This window comes from Jaculus jaculus, chromosome 18 (assembly GCF_020740685.1).
Source record: "Jaculus jaculus isolate mJacJac1 chromosome 18, mJacJac1.mat.Y.cur, whole genome shotgun sequence".
NCBI lineage: Eukaryota > Metazoa > Chordata > Mammalia > Rodentia > Dipodidae > Jaculus > Jaculus jaculus.
In genome coordinates, this window is record NC_059119.1 from 45611659 (window position 1) to 45635856 (window position 24198).

The 24198-nt window shown below is 47.7% G+C and overlaps 2 protein-coding genes across 3 annotated transcripts in view; one reads left to right on the forward strand and one right to left on the reverse strand.

Annotated features, from left to right (window-relative positions):
* The window catches only part of Fbxo11 (F-box protein 11), a 104512-nt gene extending 103188 nt beyond the window's left edge, over window positions 1-1324 (forward strand). For both annotated transcript variants that reach the window (XM_045137595.1, XM_045137596.1), the window contains exon 23: window positions 20-1324. In XM_045137595.1, the coding sequence (XP_044993530.1) occupies window positions 20-149 (130 nt within the window). In that variant the 3' untranslated portion in view covers window positions 150-1324. The remainder of the gene's footprint in view (window positions 1-19) is intronic.
* On the reverse strand, window positions 1291-21413 carry Msh6 (mutS homolog 6). Its single transcript, XM_004660148.3, has 10 exons — window positions 21072-21413; window positions 12054-12253; window positions 10504-10673; window positions 6640-9184; window positions 4432-4700; window positions 3572-3689; window positions 3306-3395; window positions 1851-2005; window positions 1555-1754; window positions 1291-1462 (listed from the first exon to the last, which is right to left on the reverse strand). Exons 1-10 carry the CDS (start codon window positions 21338-21340, stop codon window positions 1390-1392), a joined length of 4089 nt encoding a protein of 1362 aa, XP_004660205.2. The 5' UTR covers window positions 21341-21413; the 3' UTR covers window positions 1291-1389.
* Between the last annotated feature and the right edge of the window lie 2785 nt (window positions 21414-24198).

Below are 24198 nucleotides of genomic sequence, written 5' to 3' on the forward strand. Positions count from 1 at the left end.
GGTTTTCATTTTGCTTCAGGTTTTTCTGTGACTGTGGTGCTGGAACACTGTCTAATCCTTGTACACTAGCTGGTGAGCCTACACACGATACAGACACACTATATGACTCTGCTCCGCCTATAGAATCTAATACATTGCAGCACAACTGAAACCTTCCCTAAAGAAAACGTCCTGCCATTCTAACAGCATAACTTAAAACATTTTTGAAAGAAGATTTAAAATATTTGCCCATGCTACAGGAAGAGACTGTATTAAAAAAAATGGATACACAAGGTCAGTTGACACTATGAAGCTCGAGCTACCAAAAAGAAAGTGGCAATATATTGACTCAGGATCTCAAAGCTGGGTGTTTTAGCATTACTGTGTAAAGACTTTTGAAGGGACAGAAGTGAAGAAATAAGCTGCAATTTTGTACAGATACCAACTTCCGAAAAGCTGGTGTTTCCCAGCTAGCATCGAATGCAGCCCACTTTGCAGTCGTGATCCCCAGTAGACGGCAGCTTTGTTGCTGCCTTGGTGGGCATGGGTACCAATTGCTTTTGTAATACGGTAAAAATGTGAGCTAGCACTTCTGCATTTCTTTTCATTTTTTAACATGTATTCAGATTGAGAAATATGATTTTAATGCTTTAATCTCATGTAGTTTGTTTTTAATTTCAAGCAAAATCTTATTGTACTTGAATGTGCCCTGTTTTGTTAGCACACCTAGGCTTGCTGTAACTGTACTCATGTCCCAGGATGTACGTTCTTTCTATGAAAGAGAAAACACTAATCTTAAATTATATCCAGCAATGTTTCTGGTATCCTTTAAGAAAAGTTAATTATTTCCTTCCTTTCCCTGTGCAGCATTTAAAATGACCCCTAGAAAAAGTGAGTGTTTTAATGAGACTTCCTAGGAAGGGATGCACTGTAAAACAAAAGTATTCTTGTAACTCAGTTTTGTGAAAGGTAAAAACTACTATGTTTTAAAGTACACTTTAGAAAGTCTCTTCAAAACAGTCCTGTATTTGAACTCTGTTCATAGTTTTCTTTTGAACAGTTTAGACAAAACTGCTGGAAATTAACACAATTTCCTGCATTAAGCTGAGACCAGTATATATACAGCCTATACAGTTTCATAGCTCCCTCCCCATTTGTGTATTGGTGACAGTGGGTATAAACAGCCTGAAAGTGTATGCATGTACCATAACATCTAGACTTAATATATTGTGGAGTATTCAATAACCATTATGTAGAAGGTAGGTAAGAATTAAAAGGGTTTAATTTCCTAGAAAGAAAATGGAAAAATGGTCATTTTTAAAAAATAAAGTTTATTAGATCATAATGTTGTCTGAATTTACCACCTTTGTCAAAAGTCCACTCAAAGCTTCCAATGTAGTCTGCGATTCCTTAATCAAAAGTCAGCAGCTTATGGACAGTTCCAGCATCTATAGTCGACCTTTCACAAGCCAGACAAATTTCCCTTTAAAACAAAAATGAGGAAAGGGTTTGTCTGTCTCAGCGCATCACCCCTCCCCAACAAAACCGATATTTAGATAATCAAGACATAATTACCGAAATAGTCGTAGTGAGTGAGTCACCTTCTCAAATTCTCTTGCCTTTCTGTGTCCCTTCTGAATAACTTCCTCTGGAAGATTAGCAAGCCTTGCTGCATTAAAGCCATAGCTCTTAGGACAAGCTCCCTTAATGAATTTATAGAGGAAGGTAATAGTCTCCTGGCTGGGATCTTCACATTCATTTTCTACCATGCATGCCTTAAAGAAAAGTATTTTATTAGCTATTACTATTTGCTAAAAATTGAAATGCCCAATCCTCAAAAAAAAATGTTTGAATAAATGATTTCTACATACCATATGCCCAAGACGCACAGAACCATTTTTAGAGTAGTCTTCTACCAATGAATGATAATGAGTAGAAAATAGTGTGCGGCACTTTATGGTCTCAGCAAGTTCTTGGACAACTGCATTTGCTATTGCTGTCCCATCAAATGTTGCAGTACCTCTTCCTGTGAAAGTGAAATTATTATGCAATCAGTCTTTTCTGTCAAAGGATGTTCCTCACAAAGACAAGCATAATGCCAGCCACCGTCACCACACACCTTAATGCCAGCTACTCAAGAGACAGCGATGGACACTGCCCCTGCCCCATCTCAAAACAGAGCTGCACCTTTAATCCCGGCAGAGGTAGGAGGATCGTCATGGGTTCGAGGCCGCTACATAGTGAGTTCCAGGTCAGCCTGGGCTAGAGCGAGACCTTGCCTCAAAAACTCCGAAAACACATAACAAAAACATTTTACCATTATATTTAAAAGCTGGGGAATGTAAGTAGACTCTGTATTCGTCAGGCTAGTTGGAAATACCTTGCCTCGGCCTCCTGTGCCAAGTTCAAAGCTAGCTCTGGTAAATTAACCTCACACCAGAGACTGAGGTATGTGGATTGCCGCGCGTTCCAGGACAGTCTGATCTAGAGTGAAACCTTACCTCAAAAAAGCAAAGCAAGAGGACTCAGTGGTATCTACGGCCTGTTTAGCAGGCAAGAGACCCTAGGTTCAGTCCTGGTACCACTGGGAAAAGAAGACTAAGGAACCAGGGCTGGAGGGGGAATTAATGGCTTAGTGGTTAAGGCACTAGGTCCTAAAGGACCCGGGCTCGACTGACCCACATAAGCCAGACGCACCAGTTGGTGCTTGCTTCTAGAGTCCCTTTGCAGCGGCTGTAAGCCCTGGCACACCTGTTCATTCTCTCTCCCTGTCTCAAAATAACGTAAAAGTAACCTAGGACAATGTAGATGCTCTAAGGGCATGCCCATTCTTACAGATAATAAAGAAAAGTATTCTTTGTGCTGTTTTGGCTTAATTAAAAAGGCGCTTTAATAATATCTATGAAGTCAGGCCATCCGGAGACGACATGATTAATTCCATGTCAGTCTCAAAGAGACCCAACCTGGGCTGGAGAGATGGCTTAGCGGTTAAGCGCTTGCCTGTGAAGCCTAAGGACCCCGGTTCGAGGCTTGGTTCCCCAGGGCCCACGTTAGCCAGATGCACAAGGGGGCGCACGCATCTGGAGTTCGTTTGCAGAGGCTGGAAGCCCTGGCGCGCCCATTCTCTCTCTCCCTGTCTTTCTCTCAGTGTCTGTCGCTCTCAAATAAATAAATAATTAAAAAAAAAAAAAAGAGAGACCCGACCTTAAAAAACCAAAACGTGGGTCTTCTTTAGACCAACAGGCTTTGGAAGCAAACACCTTCAACCCTCCCCAGGCGCTCTGCGGTATTTTCAAGACAGCATTAACACAAGTGTGCCTTCTTACCTAGCTCATCCACAAGCACCAGGGAGTGCGCTGTCGCATGCCTAAGAATGCTGGCAGTTTCACTCAATTCAACAAAGAAGGTGCTTTCACCTAAAAAAAGAAAAGAAGTGTCACCAGCAGATTGACCTTCGTGTATCATTACTTGAATATGATGAGCAGTACAGTGCTACAAAATCTTACAACGACTTTGTGGTATTCTCACATGTTTAAATCACTTTCAGGCGTATTGTCAAAGCCTGAGGTGTGGAGAGGAGAGAGCAGCTCACCTGCCATTATTCTGTCTGAGGCACCGAGTCTAGTGAACACCCTGTCGACCGGTGTAAGCCTGCACACGTCCGCAGGTACAAAACAGCCCATCTGAGCCATCACCGCTAGCAGACCAGCCTGTGGGGGGGGAGGAAAGGGAGGTGATGATTGGCACTCAAGTCCCTATACACAACCGACATTCACACTTCGTGGTAGTCACACACTGAAAAACCCTCACTGGGTTGGGTTGAATTTTTGTGCCCGTTCGCTAAAACAGACATGAGCCGAAGCAAGTCAAGACATTGAAAACAATCATGGAAAATGTTAATAAAAATTGTGAGAAAATAAAGTAAAATTGTTATTAAAAAAAAGTTATTGAAAACCCCTTGGGCCTTTTAAAGCATCCAACATGCATACGAACCTAGTACAAGTAATGGTTGCAACCCTACCTACTGTGTAAAATCAGCTGGGTGCTCCCTAAAACAACTGCTGTCTGGAACCAAGGATTATTACAAATAGAAGAAATGGGATGGAGACATAGAAAGAGTTTAATTAAAGAAAGACCAAGGACATGAGTGGGGCTGGAGGTGATACACTGTGTGTGTGTTGTGTGAAGGCACTGAAAAATGAATGAGGGAATCTGCCACATTCACTTCATCTTGAAAGTACAATCAAGTCAGAGACCCTCAAGCCCTGAGAACTCCCTTCCCCATCTTTGTTGGTGACAGGGGCCAAGGCCTCGCGCATGCTGTGACGCTTAGGCTTATTCGTGCTTGCTTTGCTGGAGTAGGATTCTGAGAATTAAATTCAAGGCTTTGCGCATAGTAAGCCCCACCACACAGTTGTACTTCCAAGGCATGTAAAGAATGTGTTACCTTACCTGTCTTATAAGAGTAGATTTGCCCCCCATATTCGGTCCGGTAACAAGCACACAAAAAGCGCTACCATTTTCTTCCCCTTCTTCTTCACAGCCTATTAAAATGTCGTTAGGAATAAAATCATCTCCAAAAAAAGTCTTGGTAATGCAAGGGTGTCGTGATCCTTTAAGCTCTAAGAAGGGTAGAGTATCTTCTCCTGGTAACAGAATTGCTGGGCGACACATAGGACCGTCTCCTCCTTGACTGTACTTAGCCAGACACAGTAAGACATCTGTCGAAGAGAGTAACGGTGAGGGTTCATCAGCCTGGGGGGTTACTAATCATTAAAAAAACTTCAAAAATGCATTCCCTGGGGGCTTACTGGCTAAGACACTTCCCTGAAAAGCCTAAGAATCCCAGTTCGATTTCCCAGAAACCACATAAGCCAGATGCACAAGGTGGCGCATGCATCTGGAGTTCATTTTCAGTAGCTGGAGGCTCTGGCATGCCCATTCTGTCTGTCTGCCTCTCTCCAAATTAATAATAATAAATTTTTAAAAAATGCATTTCAGGCTGGAGGGATGGCTTAGCAGTTAAGGCATTTGCCTGCAAACCCAAAGGACGCAGGTTCTATTCCCCAGGACCCATGTAAGCCAGATGCACAAGGTGGCGTATGTGCCTGGAAGCCCTGGTATGCCCATTCTCTGTCTCTAATAAATAAAAAGAAAGTTGTATATGCTTTTGTTCTCGGCAGATTCTCTTAATATCAGTACTTAAGGGATATCTATTACTAACTGCACGATATATTAACTACTAATGAAAATAGATTTTTTTAATATAACATCTGAAATAGTAACTTTCACTTTCAGCCCAGTGTCCTCTCCCGTCAAAGTAGTTAAGCCTCCAGCGTCTGTACCAGAGGGGTAACTTTAAAAACACAGCAGATGCACACGACGTACAGCCGATTTAAAGATAGACTCCTTGAGCTAATGTTTGTCAGAATGTTTTTGAACGTTAACATTCTGCTGAAAACCTGCCCAAGTATAAATGCACAAAAATCAAAGGAAAAAAAAAATTAAAAGCACAAGGACTGAAGAAGTACTGTTCTACTGTCAAATGTGGGTTTCCCAGCAACCGCCCCACCATGCCGCAAAAGGTGACGGATACACAGTGTTCAGTGAGATACAAAAGGAAAAGCATTTAAAAAGTGTAACTATAAAAGCAAGGCCAGACAAGCACAATGGGAGCCAAGGCGAGAGACTGAATCTGAGGCCATGCTGGCACATAGCAACACCTTCCTTTTCCCCCTCCTTCTTTTGAGAAAGAGTAGCTATTAAATGCTAGAAAGTGTCAGTTATGGACTGGAAAGGTAGCTTAGCAGTTAGGGCACTTGCCTGCAAAGCCAAAGGATCCAGGACCCATATAAGCCAGACGCACAGGTGGCACATGTGTCTGGGGTTCGCTTGCAGTGGCTAGAGGCCCTGGTGCGCCCATTCTCTCCCTCTTACAAAGTGTCAGTCACAAGCGACTCCCCCAGAAGCCCCAAACCACACTATAGTTTCTTTCCCTGAGCACTGGTGTTCTTAAATCGATGTTCAACTATTTCAATAAACTCCCAACTCCACTTCCAAGAAAACCAAAGAGCTGCAAGTGGCATGTGGGCCGTAGGGTTTGACTCCGTGCTTGCTGCTGAGGCACGAGGCCCTGGTTCCACCCCCGCATGGCAAGATTAAGAAAGAGTGGAAGTGCGGGGAGCTGGGCTTGCTCCAATCACCTCAGCACGTGGGAAACAAGGTCGAAAGACTGTCATGAGTTCAAGCCCGGCCCGCGCTGCAAAGTGACACACGGAAAACACTGACCTAGCACCAGTAAAACATGCGTGAGAAATCTGAAACTAAAACCAAACAAAACAAATAAATAAAAGCCAGGCGTGGTGGTGTGTGCGCCTTTAATCCCAGCAGTTGGGAGGCAGAGGTAAGAGGATCGCCAAGAGTTCAAGGCCACCCTGAGACTACATAGTGATGAGAATGAAAATCTACCTGGAAAAAAAAAAAAAAAAAAAAAAAAGAAATGTGAAACTATTCCAAGACCAAAGAAAGGCCTTGACGACTATAAAATAATTAAAAGCATTTCTCTCTAGTATAGAATCAAACGTGTTACTTGGATTTAGGGTCATGCAACAGAACACTACTAATCAAGGCCTGGGGAGGAAGACTGCTGAGGGTCCTTACCGAACACCGCAATGCACTCTACAGCAGCCTGCCAGTCCTTGTAATTCTTATCAAAGTTCAAGAAGAGGCGCCGCATGCAGTCCTTCAACGACGTGTCCCTGCGGTCCTCAGCATTCATAAGACTGGACAACTTCTTCTCAATGGTCTTTGTCCAGTAGCGCTTACAGCCCTTCTTGGTGGATTTCAACTCGTACTCTTCTGGCAAATTGCGGGTGGTGAAGCTTTCAGGAATTTCCAACTGGTACCGGTTCCTACCGATGCCCCAGTAGACTATGGTCTTACAGCCTATTCGGGTGCGCTGTTTATCCAAGTACTCCAGGAGGCTCTGCTCGTTTTCTCGGATGTCGGCGAGTGCTTGGTCGTAATCGGAGTCAAATCCTGGCTTGGGAGTAATCAGTCCCGTCTTGCGAGCCTTTTCGTGGTCAAAAGCCGTGTCCCACCGGTTCAGTTCCGCGGTCAGGTCGGGAAAGCGGCCCTCGGGACTTTTTGTCTGCAGAGTCACAACCTGCTTCAGGATTTTAGACTTGAAATTATCGACAAGTTCTTCCATAATGCTTATAATTTTACACATGACTTTGAATCCTTCCAGGGTAGAAAGAAAATCAATAATCTTTTTTTTGCTGTACGTAGTTTCTTCATACATTATAGCCTTGCTATCTGGGTGGTTCTGGCACTTGAGAGGCGCGCCGACATTATGAATTTTACTCAGCAGCCTCTCAAGATCTGGAAGCCTCTTTAGGAGTTCTGAGACTTCGCTGATTTTGTCGGGCACAGACATGAGGTCTTCCACGGCATCTAGACGGTCGTTGATAGCAGAGGGGCTACAGAGTGGGGCGCAGAGCCACTGTTTGAGGAGCCGCTTTCCAAAGGGGGTGTGGCAGGTGTCAATCCTCTCGAGCAGGGTCCCCTCCGTAGACCCGTTGGTCCCGTTCAGGAAAATCTCCAAGTTGTTCAACGTCACTGCATCTAGCACCATTCGTTGATTGCTTTTTGTGAAGACAGCACCTGGTCTTGTGCAGACCATGTCAGAATCCAGGGGAATATATTCTTCAAAGTTAGCCATTGATAAGAGCTCCTGATCAATGAGGCATTTTTTGAGGTAGAAAACACAACCACCTAAGGCACAGAGAGCCAGTTCGCTCTTCTCTCCTGGGGTCAAACCGAGAGAGTCGGATTCGGAGGTCATACCTTTAAGAACCTGGGGTAACACTGCCCCGTCCTCTCCACTTAGTTTTTCGGTAAAGTATCCTTCTTCGAGGAGCGTTCTCAAAGTCTTGGCTGCATCCCAAAACTGGGACCCTGGCATAAGACCTTCCTGAAGGGAAGAGGACAACGAACCCTTCAGGACCGTCTTCGTGTCTGCCGAGAGGTTTCCCTTCTCAAACAGGACTTGGGCTGGAGGATAGTGCGCCACCAGAGTTCTCAGTCGGGAACAGTGGCGGTCATCGGAAAACTGGCCTACGAAAAACTTGCCCAGTGACGTGTCAACAAAACACACGCCGTACACACGGGTGTGGCCGGAGGAGTCCCCCTCTTTTTCCTTGAGGCTGAGGAGATACTTGCAGTAGTTCTCGGAGGGGTCACCCTCCAGGACGCTGTACGTCTGCGTGCCCTTGGTGATGATCCTACAGATCTCCCTCCTCACCACCTTATCAAACCTCGAGGCGTGTGCCATCTTGCGGCACCGGGCCTCCATCATCTCTGGAGTCTCCGTCTGTTCCACTCGGGCCACTTTATAGCCGTTCTGCACGAGGGAGTCGGAGTAGCGGCCAAATGCAATTTCAGGGAAGCCGGAGTGGGCCCAGTTGCCTTTCATGAACACCAGCCCAAGCTCATTGACACCGATCACAGCATCCATGTGATAGAGTTCGTAGAACTTTCCTACTTTGTAAAAGATAACCAGGTCAAAGTTCTGAGACTTAATCTGCCACCATCTCCTCATCCCAGGAGTACAGGAATTCAGGAAGTCTTCGGGCACGTGGAGTGTGGACGCGTCAAAGTCAGGGTGATCGGGTGGCCTCCGGTGCTGGTCTCTCCTCTTTTCCTTCTTAAGCCACTCGAGAGTCTCGTGATACCAGACGGCGGGGCGGCTGCCCTCATCGCCTCCCCCACCAAACTGGGCCTGGGGCTCCGCGTTCGGAGGCGCCGAGAAGGCGCTCAGCGTGTTCCTGGTCTCCGCCGAGACGCCGCCGGCACGTTTCGGGGTGGAGGCCGCCGCCTCCCTCCTCGATCCTTTCCTCTTAAAGGCACTGCTGCCAGCCGCCCTCTTTTTCTTCGAGGCCACTTTGAAGGAGCTGTCCAGGCCTTCGCTCTCACTGTCCCCCATCCCGCTGCTCATGTCATCGCTGCTGCCTTCTTCCTTAGCATCCGGCTTGAATTCCACGTCGGAGCCGCCGCCGCCGTTGTCGCTCTCCGAGTCCGAGATGACCTTGCGCTTCTTCACCCGCCGGCTGCTCCGCCGGGGCCCCTGCGCCTTGGGCGTTGCTCCCTCGCTCTCGGCCTCGTCGTCTTCCTCGCTCTTCTCATAGGCGTAGGCCTCGCGCACCTGCCAGGCAAGGACAGCGTTTTGAAAAGACAGCAAGGTTGGGCTGGAGAGATGGCTTAGCGGTTAAGCGCCTGCCTGTGAAGCCTAAAGACCCCGGTTCGAGGCTCGGTTCCCCAGGACCCACGTTGGCCAGATGCACAAGGGGGCGCATGCGTCTGGGAGTTCATTTGCAGTGGCTGGAGGCCCTGGTGTGCCCATTATCTCTCTCTGTCACTTTCAAATAAATAAATAAAAATAAAGAATAAAAAATGAGGCCAGGCGTGGTGGCACACACCTTTAATCCCAACACTCAGGAGGCAGAGGTAGGAGGATTGCTGTGAGATCGAGGCCAGCCTGAGACTCCATAGTGGATTCCAGGTCAGCCTGGGCTAGAGTGAGACCCTATCTCCAATAAAACAAAAACAACAACAACAAAAAGCAGAAAAGAATAAAAAATGAATAAATTTTTTTAAAAAAGAAAAATACAGCATGGTCTTGATTTAATCCTTAGCACCATAAAACTGAAACAGGACCCTGTATTCCAGCTTCCTTGGGAGCTGAAGAAAGTTCTGGGTCTGCCAGAAGGAAGTTCAAGGCCACCCTGGGCAAGTGTCTCAAAACAGAACGTACAAGGAGGGCTGGAGATACAGCTCAGTAGTAGAGCACTTGCCTACTACGTCACACCTCTGAATTCAATATTCCCAGTACAGGCAGGGGGCGGGGGTGAAGGTCACAGGCCACAGCCTATAATCTCAATACTTCAGAGGCAGAGCAGCAGGAGAATCATGAGTTTGAAGCCAACTTCAGCTACACAGTCGTTCTCAGAAGACAGAGAAGCTGGGCTAGAGAGATGGCGTAGTGGTTAAGGCACTTGCCTATGAAGCCTATGGACCCAGGTTCAATTCCCCGGTACCCATGTAAGCCACATGGACAAGGTGGCGCTTGCGTGTGGAGTTCATTTGCTGTGGCTAGAGAAACTGGTGTTCCCATTCATTCATTCAATCTGTCTATCCCATCTGTCCCCCTTCGAGTAAACATTTTAATTTTAAAAGGGGGGAAGATGGGTGTGGCAGCGTACACCTTTAATCCCAGTGCTCAGGAGTGTGAGGTAGAAGGATCACTGTGAGTTCCAGGTAAGCCTGGGCAAGAGTGAGGAAAGAAGAAAGATACTCAGAGAAGACTCTTCTTGGGAAATTCAGTGTGCCTGAACAAGCCCCTATGGGCATTCCTGTAAAAGTAATTACATACAGTGTATATATGGAGATGTCACTTTTTTATCTTTACACACAGTTTGCCCGCCACCCTCTCAACAGACGTGACGCGTGACTGTGGTGCCTGACCTCTGTCTCCTCCTCCTCCTCGGGCTCCGAGGGCTCGTCACACACGGCCAGTTCAAGCCTCTTCGCCTTGTCTCTCGTTAGGGCTTCATCTGCACGCTGCATTGCTCTAAGTATTTCAGACTTGGAACTGTAAAAATGCCCTCCCTTTTGGGCTTCCTTTGACTTTGAACCTAGAAATACATTCATAAATAAGAGCTTGTTAGCTGTATAGTTGGCAGAATCTGTAACAATTGCCCTTGACGTTGTCCTGTTTTAGTCACCCAGGACTATGACTTAAGTTTCTCCTTTTTATATTTATTTATTGAGGTAGGATCTCACTGTAGACCAGGCTGACCTGGAACTCACAGTTATCCTCTGACCTCTGCCTTCTGTGTGCTGAGATTAAAGGCAGCCACCACCATGGCCAACAATCTCTTCTTTTAATGAATTAGAGCCAAGTGCCTTAAAAAAGGGCATAAACCTCTTCAAGATCAGATGGTTTGAGGACCTTTTCTAAACGCTAGTCCCAAAGACAGGATCAGATATTTTCTTTTTGGTTTTTGGAGGTAGGGTCTCACTCTAACCCAGGCTGACCTGCAATTCACTGTGTGGTCTCAGGCTGGCCTCAAACTCACAGCGATCCTCCGAGTGCTGAGATTAAAGGTGTGCGCCACCACGCTCTGCTATAGGTTATTTTGCCCAAGCTTTTTTAAAATCTTAAAATCAATCCTGGAGAACTCATTTTACATGTAACAATATTGCAATGTAATCAATTTACTTCCAGTATCCAAGATAATACAGCAAATTGGCGGAGAAGGCAGAACCGCCATGTGGGTCCAGCCTGTGCATCAATTTCCATTTTCCGTGTAGCTTTCTTCAATGAGTCTACCTTGTGCATGTAGGAAGAACACACTGACCAAAAAGGTACGGTTCACAGACTTTTCTCAGAAACTGACCCTTGTTCTGAGGGCTGGTTCAAATGTGGCAAAGTCTGTAATCATACTGTGCGTGCACTGTATCTAATTCAGGAAATGAGGGATGCCCCTGGCCCAGATGGGGCTGGATATAGGTATATTACAAAAAAAAAAAAAGAAAGAAAGAAAGCCAGGGTTCCAGAATTCTGGTGTGAACCATATGCTCATGCTGAAGGCCACAGTACATCTCTGTCATAGAGAATGTCACCGTGATACGTGCTGTTAATCTGGCCTCTGCTGCCTTTCTTGGGTCTGTGACGTCATTTGGTTACTAACTCCAGTCATGGATGGATTTTTCCATTGAGGGCTTTAATGCTGTAAGTCACTCAGAGGACAGAAATAAAAAAATTATATTCCGCAAAACAGAACAACTACAGACCAGCTGCATTACGTTCCTTTATCGTGACAGAAATGCCACAAGTGATACACTTGCAATTTGCTGCAGGGGGACACACGTATATTCACTGAATGGTGCAGAATGAAGTCTCAGAATCCCTCTCAGCAGATGCGCGCAGGACACACTTATGGTCACTGAATAGTGTAGAATGAAGTCTCAGTCTCATGCAGACGCGTGCAGTGACTCTTAAGGTCTCTTACCTGTGTACGGCTTTAATAGCCTTTTGCTAACCCAGCCTCTTGTCGGGCTGTCATCAAAGAACTGTACGTGCACACGGACCGATTTCCCTTTCTCTCGGATGAACGTTCCGTCAAACGGGTGGTTGTACACGAGACATGGCCACCAGGGGTAGCCCTCCATCTTGGCCCACACCAAATCACCTGGGGAGAAGTCACAGGAACTGTTGCCGAAAGAAAATATGTCACTTGGTTACTCTTTGGCTGTGATGTCAGAGACAATTACCCAGAAATAAGTAATTCTAACAAAGTTCTCATTAAGGCTCCCCATGGAGTTCTCTGGCATTAATATTCAAGCACGGCCCCACAATTAATGATCTGTGTCAGATGTTCAAATAACGTATAAACAAGCCAATGGGACAATGCTTATGTAACAGTCAAGGCAACTATGAACCTAACAGATTCTGGTACAAGGTGAGAAACTATTTCCACTAAAACTATGGCAGAATTCTGACAGAGAAAACAAACTTAAACTGTACATTTCTCCAAATTACAGGGAGTCACTGGGTGTGGTGGCACACACCTTTAATCCCAGCACTCGGGAGGCAGAGGTAGGAGGATCACTGTGAGTTCGAGGCCACCCTAAGACTACATAGTAAATTCCAGGTCAGCCTGGGTTAGAATGAGACCCCACCTTGAAAAACCAAAAATAAATAAATAAATAAAAACAAATTACAGAGTCACATACTGTACATGGCAAAGAAGCAGGATCTAGTCCAGGGATCCCTAAACAAAGCCCATATATATATGTGTGTGTGTGTGTCTGTGTGTCTGTATGTATGTATATATGTATATATATATATATATACACATACATACACACACACACACACAATTAAAATTTGAGTAGAATTACTGCAGTTAACTTCAAGTATGCCAAAAAGCCAGGCGTGGTGGCACACATCTTTAATCCCAGCACTCGGGAGGCAGAGGTAGGAGGATCACTGTGAGTTCGAGATCACCCTGAGACTACACAGTGAATTCCAGGTCAGCCTGGGCTAGAAGGGGACTCTATCTGGAGAAAGCAAACAACAACAAAATACCAGGCTGGAGAGATGGCTTAACAGTTAAGGCACCTGCCTGCGAAGCCTAAGGACCCACATTCGACTCTCCAGATCCCACATAAGCCAGACTCAGTGATGCAAGGGTGCAAGGATGCACTTGTGCACAAGGGGGCGCACGCGCATGGAGCTCAACTGCAGTGGCCGGAGACCCTGGTGCACCAATTGTCTCTCTCCTCTCTCTCTCACACACACACACACACACACACACACACACACACACACACACACACACAGAGGCTAGGGGCTGGAGAGATGGCTTAGCAGTTAAAATGCTTGCCTGCAAAGCCAAAGGACCTCGGTTTCATTCCCCAGAACCCAAGTAAAACTGCGCACGAGGTGGCGCATGCCTCTCGAGTTCCTTTGTACTAGCTGGAGGCCCTGGCGCACCCAGTGTGTGTGTGTGTGTCTGTCTGTCTGTCTTTCTCTCTCCCTGCCTATTTCTGTATCTCTCTCTCAAATAAATAAAAAATAAAAATAAAATATTGAAAGTAAAAGGCCATGAGTCAGGCAGAGGTAGGAGGATTGCTGTGACTTCCAGGCCAGCCTGGACTAGAGTGAGACCCTACCTCAAAAGAACAAACAAACAAACGAAAGGCCAGTCTGCTGGGCTTGCCTAAAAAAAGGGCCTGCAAAATCCCTGTGTATAATACTGGGCCCCCCAATAGACATCAAAACAGAAAAGGAACCATTGGAAAGAAGCAAGACAAAAGACAATGGGAGGGGGAAAAGCATGGGGGGCAGTAATGGAAGCAAGACAGAGACAAAGGGCTAAAGGAGGGAAAAACAATAGCCAGGGCGTAGTGGTGCAGGCCTTTAATCCCAGCCCTCAGGAAGCAGAGGTAGCTGTGAGTTCAAGGTCACCCTGAAACTACATAGTGAATTCCAGGTCAGCCTGGGCTAGAGTGAGACCCTACGTCCAAGGAACAAAGGAAAGAGGGAAGGGAAGGAAGAAAAAAAAAACGTGCTTAATAAAGAGCTGGCAGAAGTCCCACTGTCTGAACTGCATCTTCAACTGGTCCAATATCACACATACTACGCACATGCAAAAAAATATTTCCAGGGCTGGAGAGATGGCTTAGCGGTTAAGCGCTTGCCTGTGAAGCCTAAGGACCACGGTTCGAGGCTCGGTTCCCCAGGTCCCACATTAGCCAGATGCACATGGGGTGCACGCGTCTGGAGTTCGTTTGCAGAGGCTGGAAGCCCTGGCGCGCCCATTCTCTCTCTCTCCCTCTATCTGTCTTTCTCTCTGTGTCTGTCACTCTCAAATAAATAAATAAATAAATAAAAATTTAAAAAAAAAATTCCAAAGCATAAAAATACATGTGTATAAAACTGTCACAGGGGAACTCATTTCATTGTATGCTAATAAAAATTAAAAATAAATTTAGGAGCTGGGCGTGGTGGCGCACGCCTTTAATCCCAGCACTTGGGAGGCAGAGGTAGGAGTATTGCCGTGAGTTCGAGTCCACCCTGAGACTACATAGTGAATTCCAGGTCAGCCTGGGCTAGAGTGAGACCCTACCTCAAAAAAACCAAAAATAAATAAATAAAGGAGGCTGGATATGCTGCTCAGTTGGTAAAGTGCTTGCTTAGCATGCATAAAGCCCTGGGTTTCTCCCCAGCACCTTAAAAAAAAAAAAAAAAAGAGCTGGCAGAGGTAGGAGGTTCCACTGAGAGTTCCAGGCCATCCTGAGACTACATAGTAAATTCCAGATCAGCCTGAGCTAGAGCGAGACTCTCAAAAACAAAAACAAAAATATAAATAAATAGAGCTGGAGATATGGCTCAGCAGTTAAAGCCTACACAGCCTGGCTACCTAAGTTCTACTCCCCAGTACCTTCGTCAAGCTCACTGCGCTGAGGGCAGCGTGCACCCGGAGCTTGTAGACAGCATCGGAGGACCTCGTGTGCCAATTCTCTCTCCCTCTCCCTCTCCCTCTCCCTCCCTCTCTCTCTCTCTCTCTCCCCCTCCTTCCCTACAAATGCATAAAATGACTCTGCCACTCCTGGTGGGGCACACCTTGTATTCCAGCACTTGAGACAGGAGGAGGAGGGGAGGGGGAAGAGGGCTGTGAGACCACACAGGGAATTCCAGGACAGTGTGGGCTCAAGTGAGACTCCACCTCAAAAAAACTCAAACAAGTAAGTTAACTTTTATATCCATAATATTTAACAACATTCTCTCTATCTCTATATCTGCCTCTTTCTCTCTCTCGGTCTGTCGCTCTCAAATAAATAAAAACAAATAAGCTGGGCGTGGTGGCACATGCCTTTAATCCCAGCACTCAGGTGGGAAAGGTAGGAGTGTTGCTATGAGTTAGTACAACGCCGCTCTGAGACTACAGTGAACCCCAGGTCAGCCTGGACCAGAGTGAGACTCTACCTCGGGAAAAGAAAAAAAAAAAAAGAAAAAAATTGGTCTGGAGAGATGGCTCAGCAGTTAAAGGCACTTGCTTGCAAAGCCTGTCGACCCAGGTTCAATTCCCCAGTACCCAAGTAAAGCCAGATGCATGAAGTAGGATGTGCATCTGCAGTCGCAATAGGTCCTGGTGTGCCCACTCACTCCTGTTACTCTCAAAAAGAAATTGAAAAAAAGAAAATCATGAGCCAGGCCTGGTGCATAAGGCCTTTTAATTCTAACGACTGACGAGGTCTCAGTGAGAGGATTACAAATTCAAAGGTCCATCTGAGTGAGGGGCGAAAGTGAGGTCAAGGCCAGCCTGGACAACTTCATGAGAACCAGTCTCCGTAAGTAGGGGATCCTCCTTAACATTCTTGCCCTGATAACCTATCAATGGCAGCTGTCACTCCGAGAAACATTATTTTCTGATTTCTTTTTCAACAGTTATTTCCTCCTGCTGTGCTAACCCTAACTCCTACTTTTTATCCTTTGCCATATGGAATTCTAAATAAATTGTTTTTAAAAAGTATTTATTTGGGGCCGGAGTGATGACAGAAGCATGTGCCACCTTGTGCATCTGGTTTACATGGGTCCTGGGGAATTGAACCTGGCTCCTTTGACTTTGCACAAAGGCCTTTACTCCCAAACCATCTCACCAGCCTTTATTTTTGTTTTTCAAGGTAGGGTCTCACTGTAGACCAGGCTGACCTGGACTTCATTCTGTAGTCTCAGGTTGGTCTTGAACTCAATCCTCCTACCTGAATTTTGGGATTAAAGGTGCTGTGAGTTGAGGCCATCCTAGGACTACAGAGTTAATTCCAGGTCAACCTGGGCTAGAGTGAGAACCTACCTCAAAAAAAAAAAATTTGTTTTTTTTTTTTTTTTTTTTTTTTTTTTTTTGTGTGTGTGTGTGTGTGTGTGTGTGTGTGTGTATTTTTAAGTTTTTCCAAGTGGGGCTTCACTCTAGCCCAGGCTGACCTGGAATTCACTATGTAGTTTCTCAGGGTATCCTCAAACTCATGCCAATCCTCCTACCTCTGTATCCCGAGTGCTGGGATTAAAGGCGTGTGTCCCCATACCCGGCTATAAATTAGTTTTTAAAACAGAAAGACAATTGTAAAGTCAGGCATGGCAGTTCATGCCTTTATTTCCAACACTCAGCAGTAGGTAAGTAGAGTGAGTTCCAGGTCAACCTGGGCTAGAGAGAGACCCTACCTCAGAAAAACAAAGGTAAGTTTTAAATTGTATCTCTAGCAAATTCTGATGTTTCCAAGAATGCCATAATAAACCGGGCATGGTGACAAACATCTTTAATGCCAGCAGTAGGAGGCAGAGATAGGAGAATCACTGCGAGTTCGAGGCCAGCCTGATACATGGTGAATTCCAGGTCTGCCTGAGCTAGAGCAAGACCCTACCTCAGAAACAAAAACAAAACAAAAGCCATAATAAAAAAAAAATCTGATACATGCCATTTATCAGATTTTTCTACCTACAGTAAATATATAAAATAGGCAAACAGAGGGGAGAGTGCTCAGCAGTTAAAGGCATTTGCTTGTGAGATTCTCCGGTACCAGGAAACAAAAAATGGTGCACTGTCTAGAATTATGAGGTCCTGGCACATCCATCCTCTCTCTTGCTCATAAATAAGTAATTTTTTAAAAATTGGGCTGGAGAAATGGTTTAGCGATTAAGGCGCTTGCCTGCAAAGCTAAAGGACCCAGGTTTGATTCCCCAGAACCCACATTAGCCAGATGCACAAGGGGCTCGCGTGTCTGGACTTTGCAGTGGCTGGAGGCCCTAGCGCGCCCATTCCCTCCCTCCCTCCTTCCCTCTCCTATCTCTGTCAAATAAATAAATAAATAAAAATAAAATATTTTTTTAAAAAGATGATCATGGTAAAATCAAGGCCATCCAGTGATACAGAGAAACCCCGCCTCAAAAGTAGACGTAAGAATAGGTTCGTAGTGCCTTTAATCCCAGCACTCTGAAGGCAGGGGTAGGAGAAGCTCTGAGTTCTGGAGGCCAGTCGAGGACTGAATAAGTTCTAGGTCAAGCTGGGCTAGAGTGAGACTACCTCGAAAAACAAAACAAAACAAAAATCTCTTTTGTTTTTTTGCCATCATTCCTGAACTGTGTCTTTCATAATAACTCAGCTGGCTGGAGGGGGGGCTAACAATAATAACCCAGTGGAAGTGAAGCAGGAAGGAGAGTCAGGAACGTCTCCCCCACCAAGTAAAACACATAACCCAAGTTGAAATGCCAGAATACCGGAATTATCTTACGGTATACTTTAATAAGACTCTACAGTGACACTGCAAATATTTTAAAGGCTTTTTAAATAAATGTTATTCTTGGAGCATTTTAAAAAAGTACTTTTCTTGCTGGCTATGGTGGCACAGGCCTGTAATCCCAGCACTCAGGAGGTCGAGGTAGGAGGATCACTGTGAGATCAAGGCCAGCCTGAGAACACAGTGAATTCACATCACCCTGGGCTAGAGTGATTATTTTTTCCTTATTTGAGAGAAAGAAAGAATAGGCATGCCAGAACTTCTTGCCCCTTCAAACAAACTTCAGGTGTGTACACCACTTTGCATACTTTAAGTTGGTAATGGGGAATTAAACCCAGGCCATCAGGCTTTGCAAGAAAGGCTTTAGCCATTGAGCCCCCAAGCCCTATTCTTGGGATTTTAAATAAACTGGGGCAGGCCTGGAATGATGGCTTAGTGGTTCAGCACTTGCCTGTGAAGCCTTAGGACCCCGGTTCAAGGCTCAATGCCCCAGGACCCACGTTAGCCAGATGCACAAGGAGGCGCACCGCATCTGGAGTTCGTTTGCAGTGACTGGAGGCCCTGGTGCACCCATATTCATTCTCTGTCTCTCTCCCTCTGTGTTGCTCTCAAATAAATCAACAAAAAAATCAATTAAAAAAAATAAACTAGGGCAAAATAACAAAAATACACGTGGGCTGGAGAGATAGCTCAGCAGTTAAGGTGCTTGCCCGTGAAGCCTAAAGACCCAGGTTCGACTTCCCAGGACCCACGTAAGCCAGATGCACAGGGTGGTGCATGCATCTGGAGTTCGTTTGCAGTGGCTGGAGGCCCTGGTACACCCACTCTGTCTGCGACCCTCCCTCGCCTTTCTCCCTCAAATAAATACAAAGACAATAATAATAAAATTAAAAGTTTAACTTGATAGGCTGGAGAGATGTCTTAGCAGTTAAGGTGTTGGCCTGCAAAGCCAAAGGACCCAGGTTTGATTCTCCAGGTCCCAAGTAAGCCAGATGTGCAAGGTGGCATATGCATCTGGAGTTTGATAACAGTGGCTGAAGGCCCTGGCACACCCATATTCATTCATATATTCTCTCTCTTTCTCTCTCTCTAATAAAATAATGGTTAAAAAGTTTAGCTTGAGGGGTTGGAGAGATGGCTTAGCGGTTAAGCGCTTGCCTGTGAAGCCTAAGGACCCCGGTTCGAGGCTCGGTTCCCCAGGTCCCACGTTAGCCAGATGCACAAGGGGGCGCACGCGTCTGGAGTTCGTTTGCAGAGGCTGGAAGGCCTGGCGCGCCCATTCTCTCTCTCTCCCTCTATCTGTCTTTCTCTCTGTGTCTGTCGCTCTCAAATAAATAAATAAATAAAAATTAAAAAAAAAAAGTTTAGCTTGAAAACCTACATACCCTACTCTTTCCTCCAAAGCAGAAATCACACCTTCTATTTGCACTACAGAAATGCCTTTGTCACGTTTTACCCAAGAGTAAATATCTTACAGTAAATACAGTCTTTTATTTTGGGCTGCACAAGAATCAATTCCTGAGCCCAGGAGATGGCTCAGCGGTTAAAAGTGCTGGCTTGCAAAGTCTGCTGGCAGGGGTTCAAATCCCCAGCCACCCACAAAAAGCTGGACAGGCATTCAACTGCGATGACAAGACGGGTGCACCCTGACACACATGCAAATAAATAAGTAAATTCTTTAGAGAAAGTCATGCTCAAGTAAGCATCACGCTCACCAGATGCTAGCTTATTTCCCCCAAAAAAGCAAGACTCTAAAATGGCAATTTCCTTTCTCCCACCGTGCTTTGGGATCAAACCTAGCCAGGGATCTCGCAGATGGCTATTGCAAGAGCTCTCGGCTTCTATGTTTCAACTCCAGCCCTGGGGTACTTAGACGGTCCTTTCGAGCAATTTAAATGCGGAGTTGGGGTCCGGGTGGGTAAGCTCAGTGGCACGGCCCTTGCCTAGCTAGCATGGGGAGGCTTCGCTTCCATGCTCAGTACTGCGAAAGAAGGTAGTAATAACACGATACACTTGGGCCTTGACAAGTTCGAGAATTCGTGTAAGGCATCTGGAAACACGGGACGCAAGGAATGGAAGCTAAGAACCACTAGCCAGCTCTTACGAACTTGTTTTTGTTTTTTTTTTCCTGAGCGTCTATCCCTCCACCAGCTCCAACGCTTACACTCGGTGGTTAATTCAGTAAAAGTGAGCTTTTCCAAAATACCAACCACTACAGCCAAGTCCCGGAATGCCAAGGCAGCGCAGTGCGGAGGACACTTGTCCGGGCAGGCTTGCCCAGCCGTGTGCACACATCTTTGGCAGGGCCTGACCAAACCCCTCGGGAGAGCAACAAACTCCGCCCCAGCAAAATATAAAGTTCAGTGTCCCATCCTCACGTGCAATCCGGAACAAAACACCATTCCAAAAGGCAAATTTTATCCGGGCGTGGTGGCGCATGCCTTTGATCCCGGCACTTGGGAGGCAGAGGTAAGGAGGATGGCAGCGAGTTCGAGGCCAGCCTGAGACTACACAGAGTGAAAGCCAGGACAGCCTGTGCTAGAGACCCTACCACGAAAAGCCAAAAATAAAATAAATACAAATTTCCCCCTCCCCATTCGACACGTACTTCCAAGTGCACCAAAGACAACTCTGCAGCACCAGCCAGCTACCTGCTGGAGCAAATGGGGGAGGGGGGCGCGACGCCGGGTCCCAGGACTTTCAGCGCGCTTCCTCGCCCCGCCCTCAAGCCTCGCTGTCCAATCAGGCTCCTCGCCCGCTTCAGGCCACGCCCCCGGCCCCACCCCCTCGGAGCCCCGCACCCTACCGCCCGCCAACGCAGCGGCGGCGGCGGCAGCGGCACCGGCTGCTGCGTCCGCGCATCCGCGGCTCCGGCCGCACGGACCAGCCTGCGAGCCGTGCCGCAACGTGACTCCTGCACCGGGGGAACTTCCCGCGCTCCCATCGCCGTCCCCTCCCCGGGGCTACGCGGTGGGAGGAGGGGCGTCGAGCTTCCTCTTCCCCGGGCCCGTCCTCCACCCGGGGTCGGAGCTCCTCCCCCGCATGGCGCCCGCGGGGAACGGCCAGCCATTCCCTCCCCAACGCGCCCGGGACCCCGTGCACCTTTCCTCCGTGCACACGAAGCCCGGCCCCGTGCAACGAGCACCCCCGGTGCAGCCCCCCTCCCCAACTGCCCAGCCAGACCCCACCCCCACCCCCCACATACACACACCGCCCGTCCGCCCCGCTACCTGGTGGCGGGGACGGCCGGCGCCGCGGACGACCTCCGCGGCCCTCCGTTGACGTTCCTCGCCCTAGGCGGCGAAGCGGACACCGTCAAGGGCCTGGAGCCCGGCTCCGCCTCGGGCTCGCTCCAGGCCGCAGCCCCGGCAGGGGATGGAGAGGAGGAGGCCCCGGGGGTGGCGGCGGCGGCGGCGGAGGCCCTGGCCGGGGTCTTCTTGCCATCACTGAGCCCCGGGGACTTGGGGAAGAAGCTGTACAGCGTGCTCTGCCGCGACATCGCGACCACGGGGCGGCGGAGGCAACCGCGAGCGCCGAAAGGCACCGCATCCGCCGCGCGGCTTCTGCTGGCGGGAAACTTGCGGGGGGAGGAGGGACGTGGGAGGCGCGAGACGTCCCGAGAGACCCGGAGCGCGGCGGCCAATCAGCGGGCGCCTGGGCTGTGCGCGGAGGCCAATCAGCGGGCGCCTGGGGTGCGCGCTAGAGGCCAATCAGCAGGCCTCTGGGGTTGTGCGCGGAGGCCAATCAGCGAGAGCCTGGGGTGTGCGCGCAGGCCAATCAGCGGGCGCCTCGGCCTGCGCGGAGGGAGGCGGCTCCGCCCTTTCCCTCCCTCGGCGTGCGGCGGCGGCGGCGTGGGGCGGGCTGCGGGATGCCACGCCCCGGGCGGCGGCGGGAGGAGCGGAGGAAGGGTGGTTGTGGCCACGCTCTCCAGCTGCCTGGGCCCTGAGTGTGCCGGATTCCAGGTCGGCTGCGGGAAGTGCACCGTTTGTGGAACGGGAGCGGATGGCAGGTGCACGGACCCCGGCAGGGCGTGGCTCGGGCCACGTTGCCATCTCTGGGGCACAGTGGCACTTGTAAAAATGTTAGGCCTGGTGGCTCACGCCTTTAGTCCCAGCACTAGCGAGGCAGAGGTAGGAGGCTCCCCGTGAGATCGAGGCCACCGTGAGACTACATAATGAGTTCCAGGTCAGCCTGGACTAGAGTGAGACCCTACCTCGGAAAAAAAACAAAATAAATAGTAAAATAAAATAGGCGGGGCTGGAGAGATGGCTTAGCAGTTTAGGCGTTTGCCTGCAGAGCCAAAGGACCTGGGTTCCATTCTCCAGAACCCAAGTAAGCCTTGTTTGCAATAGCTGGAGGCCCTGGCGCGCGCGCGCGCGCGCGCGCGCGCTCTCTCTCTCTCTCTCTCTCTCTCTCTCTCTCTCTCTCTCTCTCTCTCTCTCTCTCTCTCAAATAAGGCGAATGAACAAAGCTGTATACAGAACTTGTACACACACACCCATCACCCCCCCACCCCCGCCCCGCAGACCCAGGCATTTTACTTGCAACCTCTGACTTTAAGGTCCCTTAGGCCTAAACTGGTGCTTTCAGAATGTCGTGGTTTTCAGGGTCTTAGAACCTGTGAGGTTTACTGGTGTTTTTAGGGTTAAACCCCAGGTTCTGGCAGCCCTAGCAAGCTAGGCTCCAGCAGTGACCACTTAAAAAGATAATAGTGAAAATGAGGAGAACTATTCACCGTGATAACAAAGGGAAAATAAATAAATCCAGTGCCTTCCCCCACCCTCCCCCCACACACACACCCAAGTCCATCTTTGGAGTATTGACATGAAGTTTAGAAATTTAGGAATCTTCTGTTGTTCATGTTTTGTTGTTGTTGTTTGTTTGTTTTAATTTTTTTTCACTTATTCTCTTTTATTTTTTTAAATGTGTAGCCCAGGCTGACCTCGAACTCCTGATCCTTCTGCCTCTGCCTCTTCAGCAATATTCTACCAGCGTGCAGGGCCCCCAGCCACTGCAAACAAACTCCATACACATGTGCCAGGATGTGCCTTAAACCTGAGTCCTTTGGCTTTTGCAAACACCTTAACCTTTAAGCCATCCATCTCTCCAGCTTTTTTTTGTTTGTTTGTTTGGTTTGGTTTTTCCGAGGTAGGGTTTTGCTCTAGCCCAGGCTGACCTGGAATTTACTATGGTGTCTCTGGCTGGCCTCGAACTCACGGCAATCCTCCTACCTCTGCCTCCCAAGTGCTGGGATTAAAGGCGAGCGCCACCACGCACTTCCAGGCTTAGGTTTAAAGGGAGGACTAAGCAGTCCTGTTTTTAAAGTGTGGTTCTGCCCATCAAGGACCCATCCTGGTGTAGGCTCCAGTCTTGTCTCAAGTTCCTCCACTGTAGCCTTTCCTTTCCCCTAGCATAAGAGGAAATTCCAATTCCTGGAGGACCACTGTTTCAACGGAATAATAGCTGACTTTCCTTAGAATCTCTTCTTTCCAGAATATCTTCCCTCCAGACATTTCAAGACTGTAAAACTTCATTTGCTTGTTTGCTGGTTTTTTGGGGTAGAGTTTCACTCTAGTCCAGGCTGACCTGGAATTCACTCTGTAGTCTCAGGGTGGCCTCGAACTCATGGCTATGGTACCTCTGCCTCCGGAGTGCTGGGATTAAAGGTGGGCGCCAACCACACCTGGCCTAAAACTAAAACTTTAAAAGCTCTTATTCAAATTAAGAATCTGGAAGACAGACCATTCTTTGACCCCCTTGTTCTGTATTGTAAATATGGACTCAATCAGCCACCACTGCACTTTGGTAAATAGCTATAGACTTGCCCGGCATGGAGGCGCACACCTTTAATCCCAGCACTCGGGAGCCAGAGGTAGGAGGATCGCCGTGAGTTCAAGGCCACCCTGATTTTTCAGCCTGGACTGAATTGAGACCCTACCTCGGGGGAGGGGGGGAGCTATAGGCTTGACTGTGTTCAGAGAGCTCTAAAGACCACGTGCTGTTTTTAGCAGCCCCAATGGCAGGTGTCCGGGCGCCACTTTTTTTTCCCATGCCAGGCTCTGACTACTTTCTCTATTTCTTTTTATTTATTCATTTTTTCGAGATAGGGTCTCACTCTAGCCCAAGCTGACCTGGAATTCACTATGTATTCTTAGGCTGGCCTCGAACTCCTGGCGATTCTTCCAACTTCTGTCCCCCTAGGGCCAGGATTAAAAGGCGTGTGCCACCACACCTGACTGGCTAGTTTTTGTTTATTTGTTTTTAATTTTTTTTTTTTTTTTACAATTTTAACTTTTATTTTTGGAAGTTACACGTTTTAAAAGAGCAATTTATTTTTTTATTCTTTAAATAGATGAA

Coding starts and splice junctions, on each gene's coding strand:
- Msh6 (XM_004660148.3), bottom strand. CDS start 21,340: ATGTCGCGGCAGAGCACGCTGTACAGCTTCTTCCCCAAGTCCCCGGGG. Junction 4,701..6,639: donor AGAGTGCATTGCGGTGTTCG/GTAAGGACCCTC, acceptor TCTCTTCGACAG/ATGTCTTACTGTGTCTGGCT. Junction 3,690..4,431: donor AATCTACTCTTATAAGACAG/GTAAGGTAACAC, acceptor CCCCCCCCACAG/GCTGGTCTGCTAGCGGTGAT.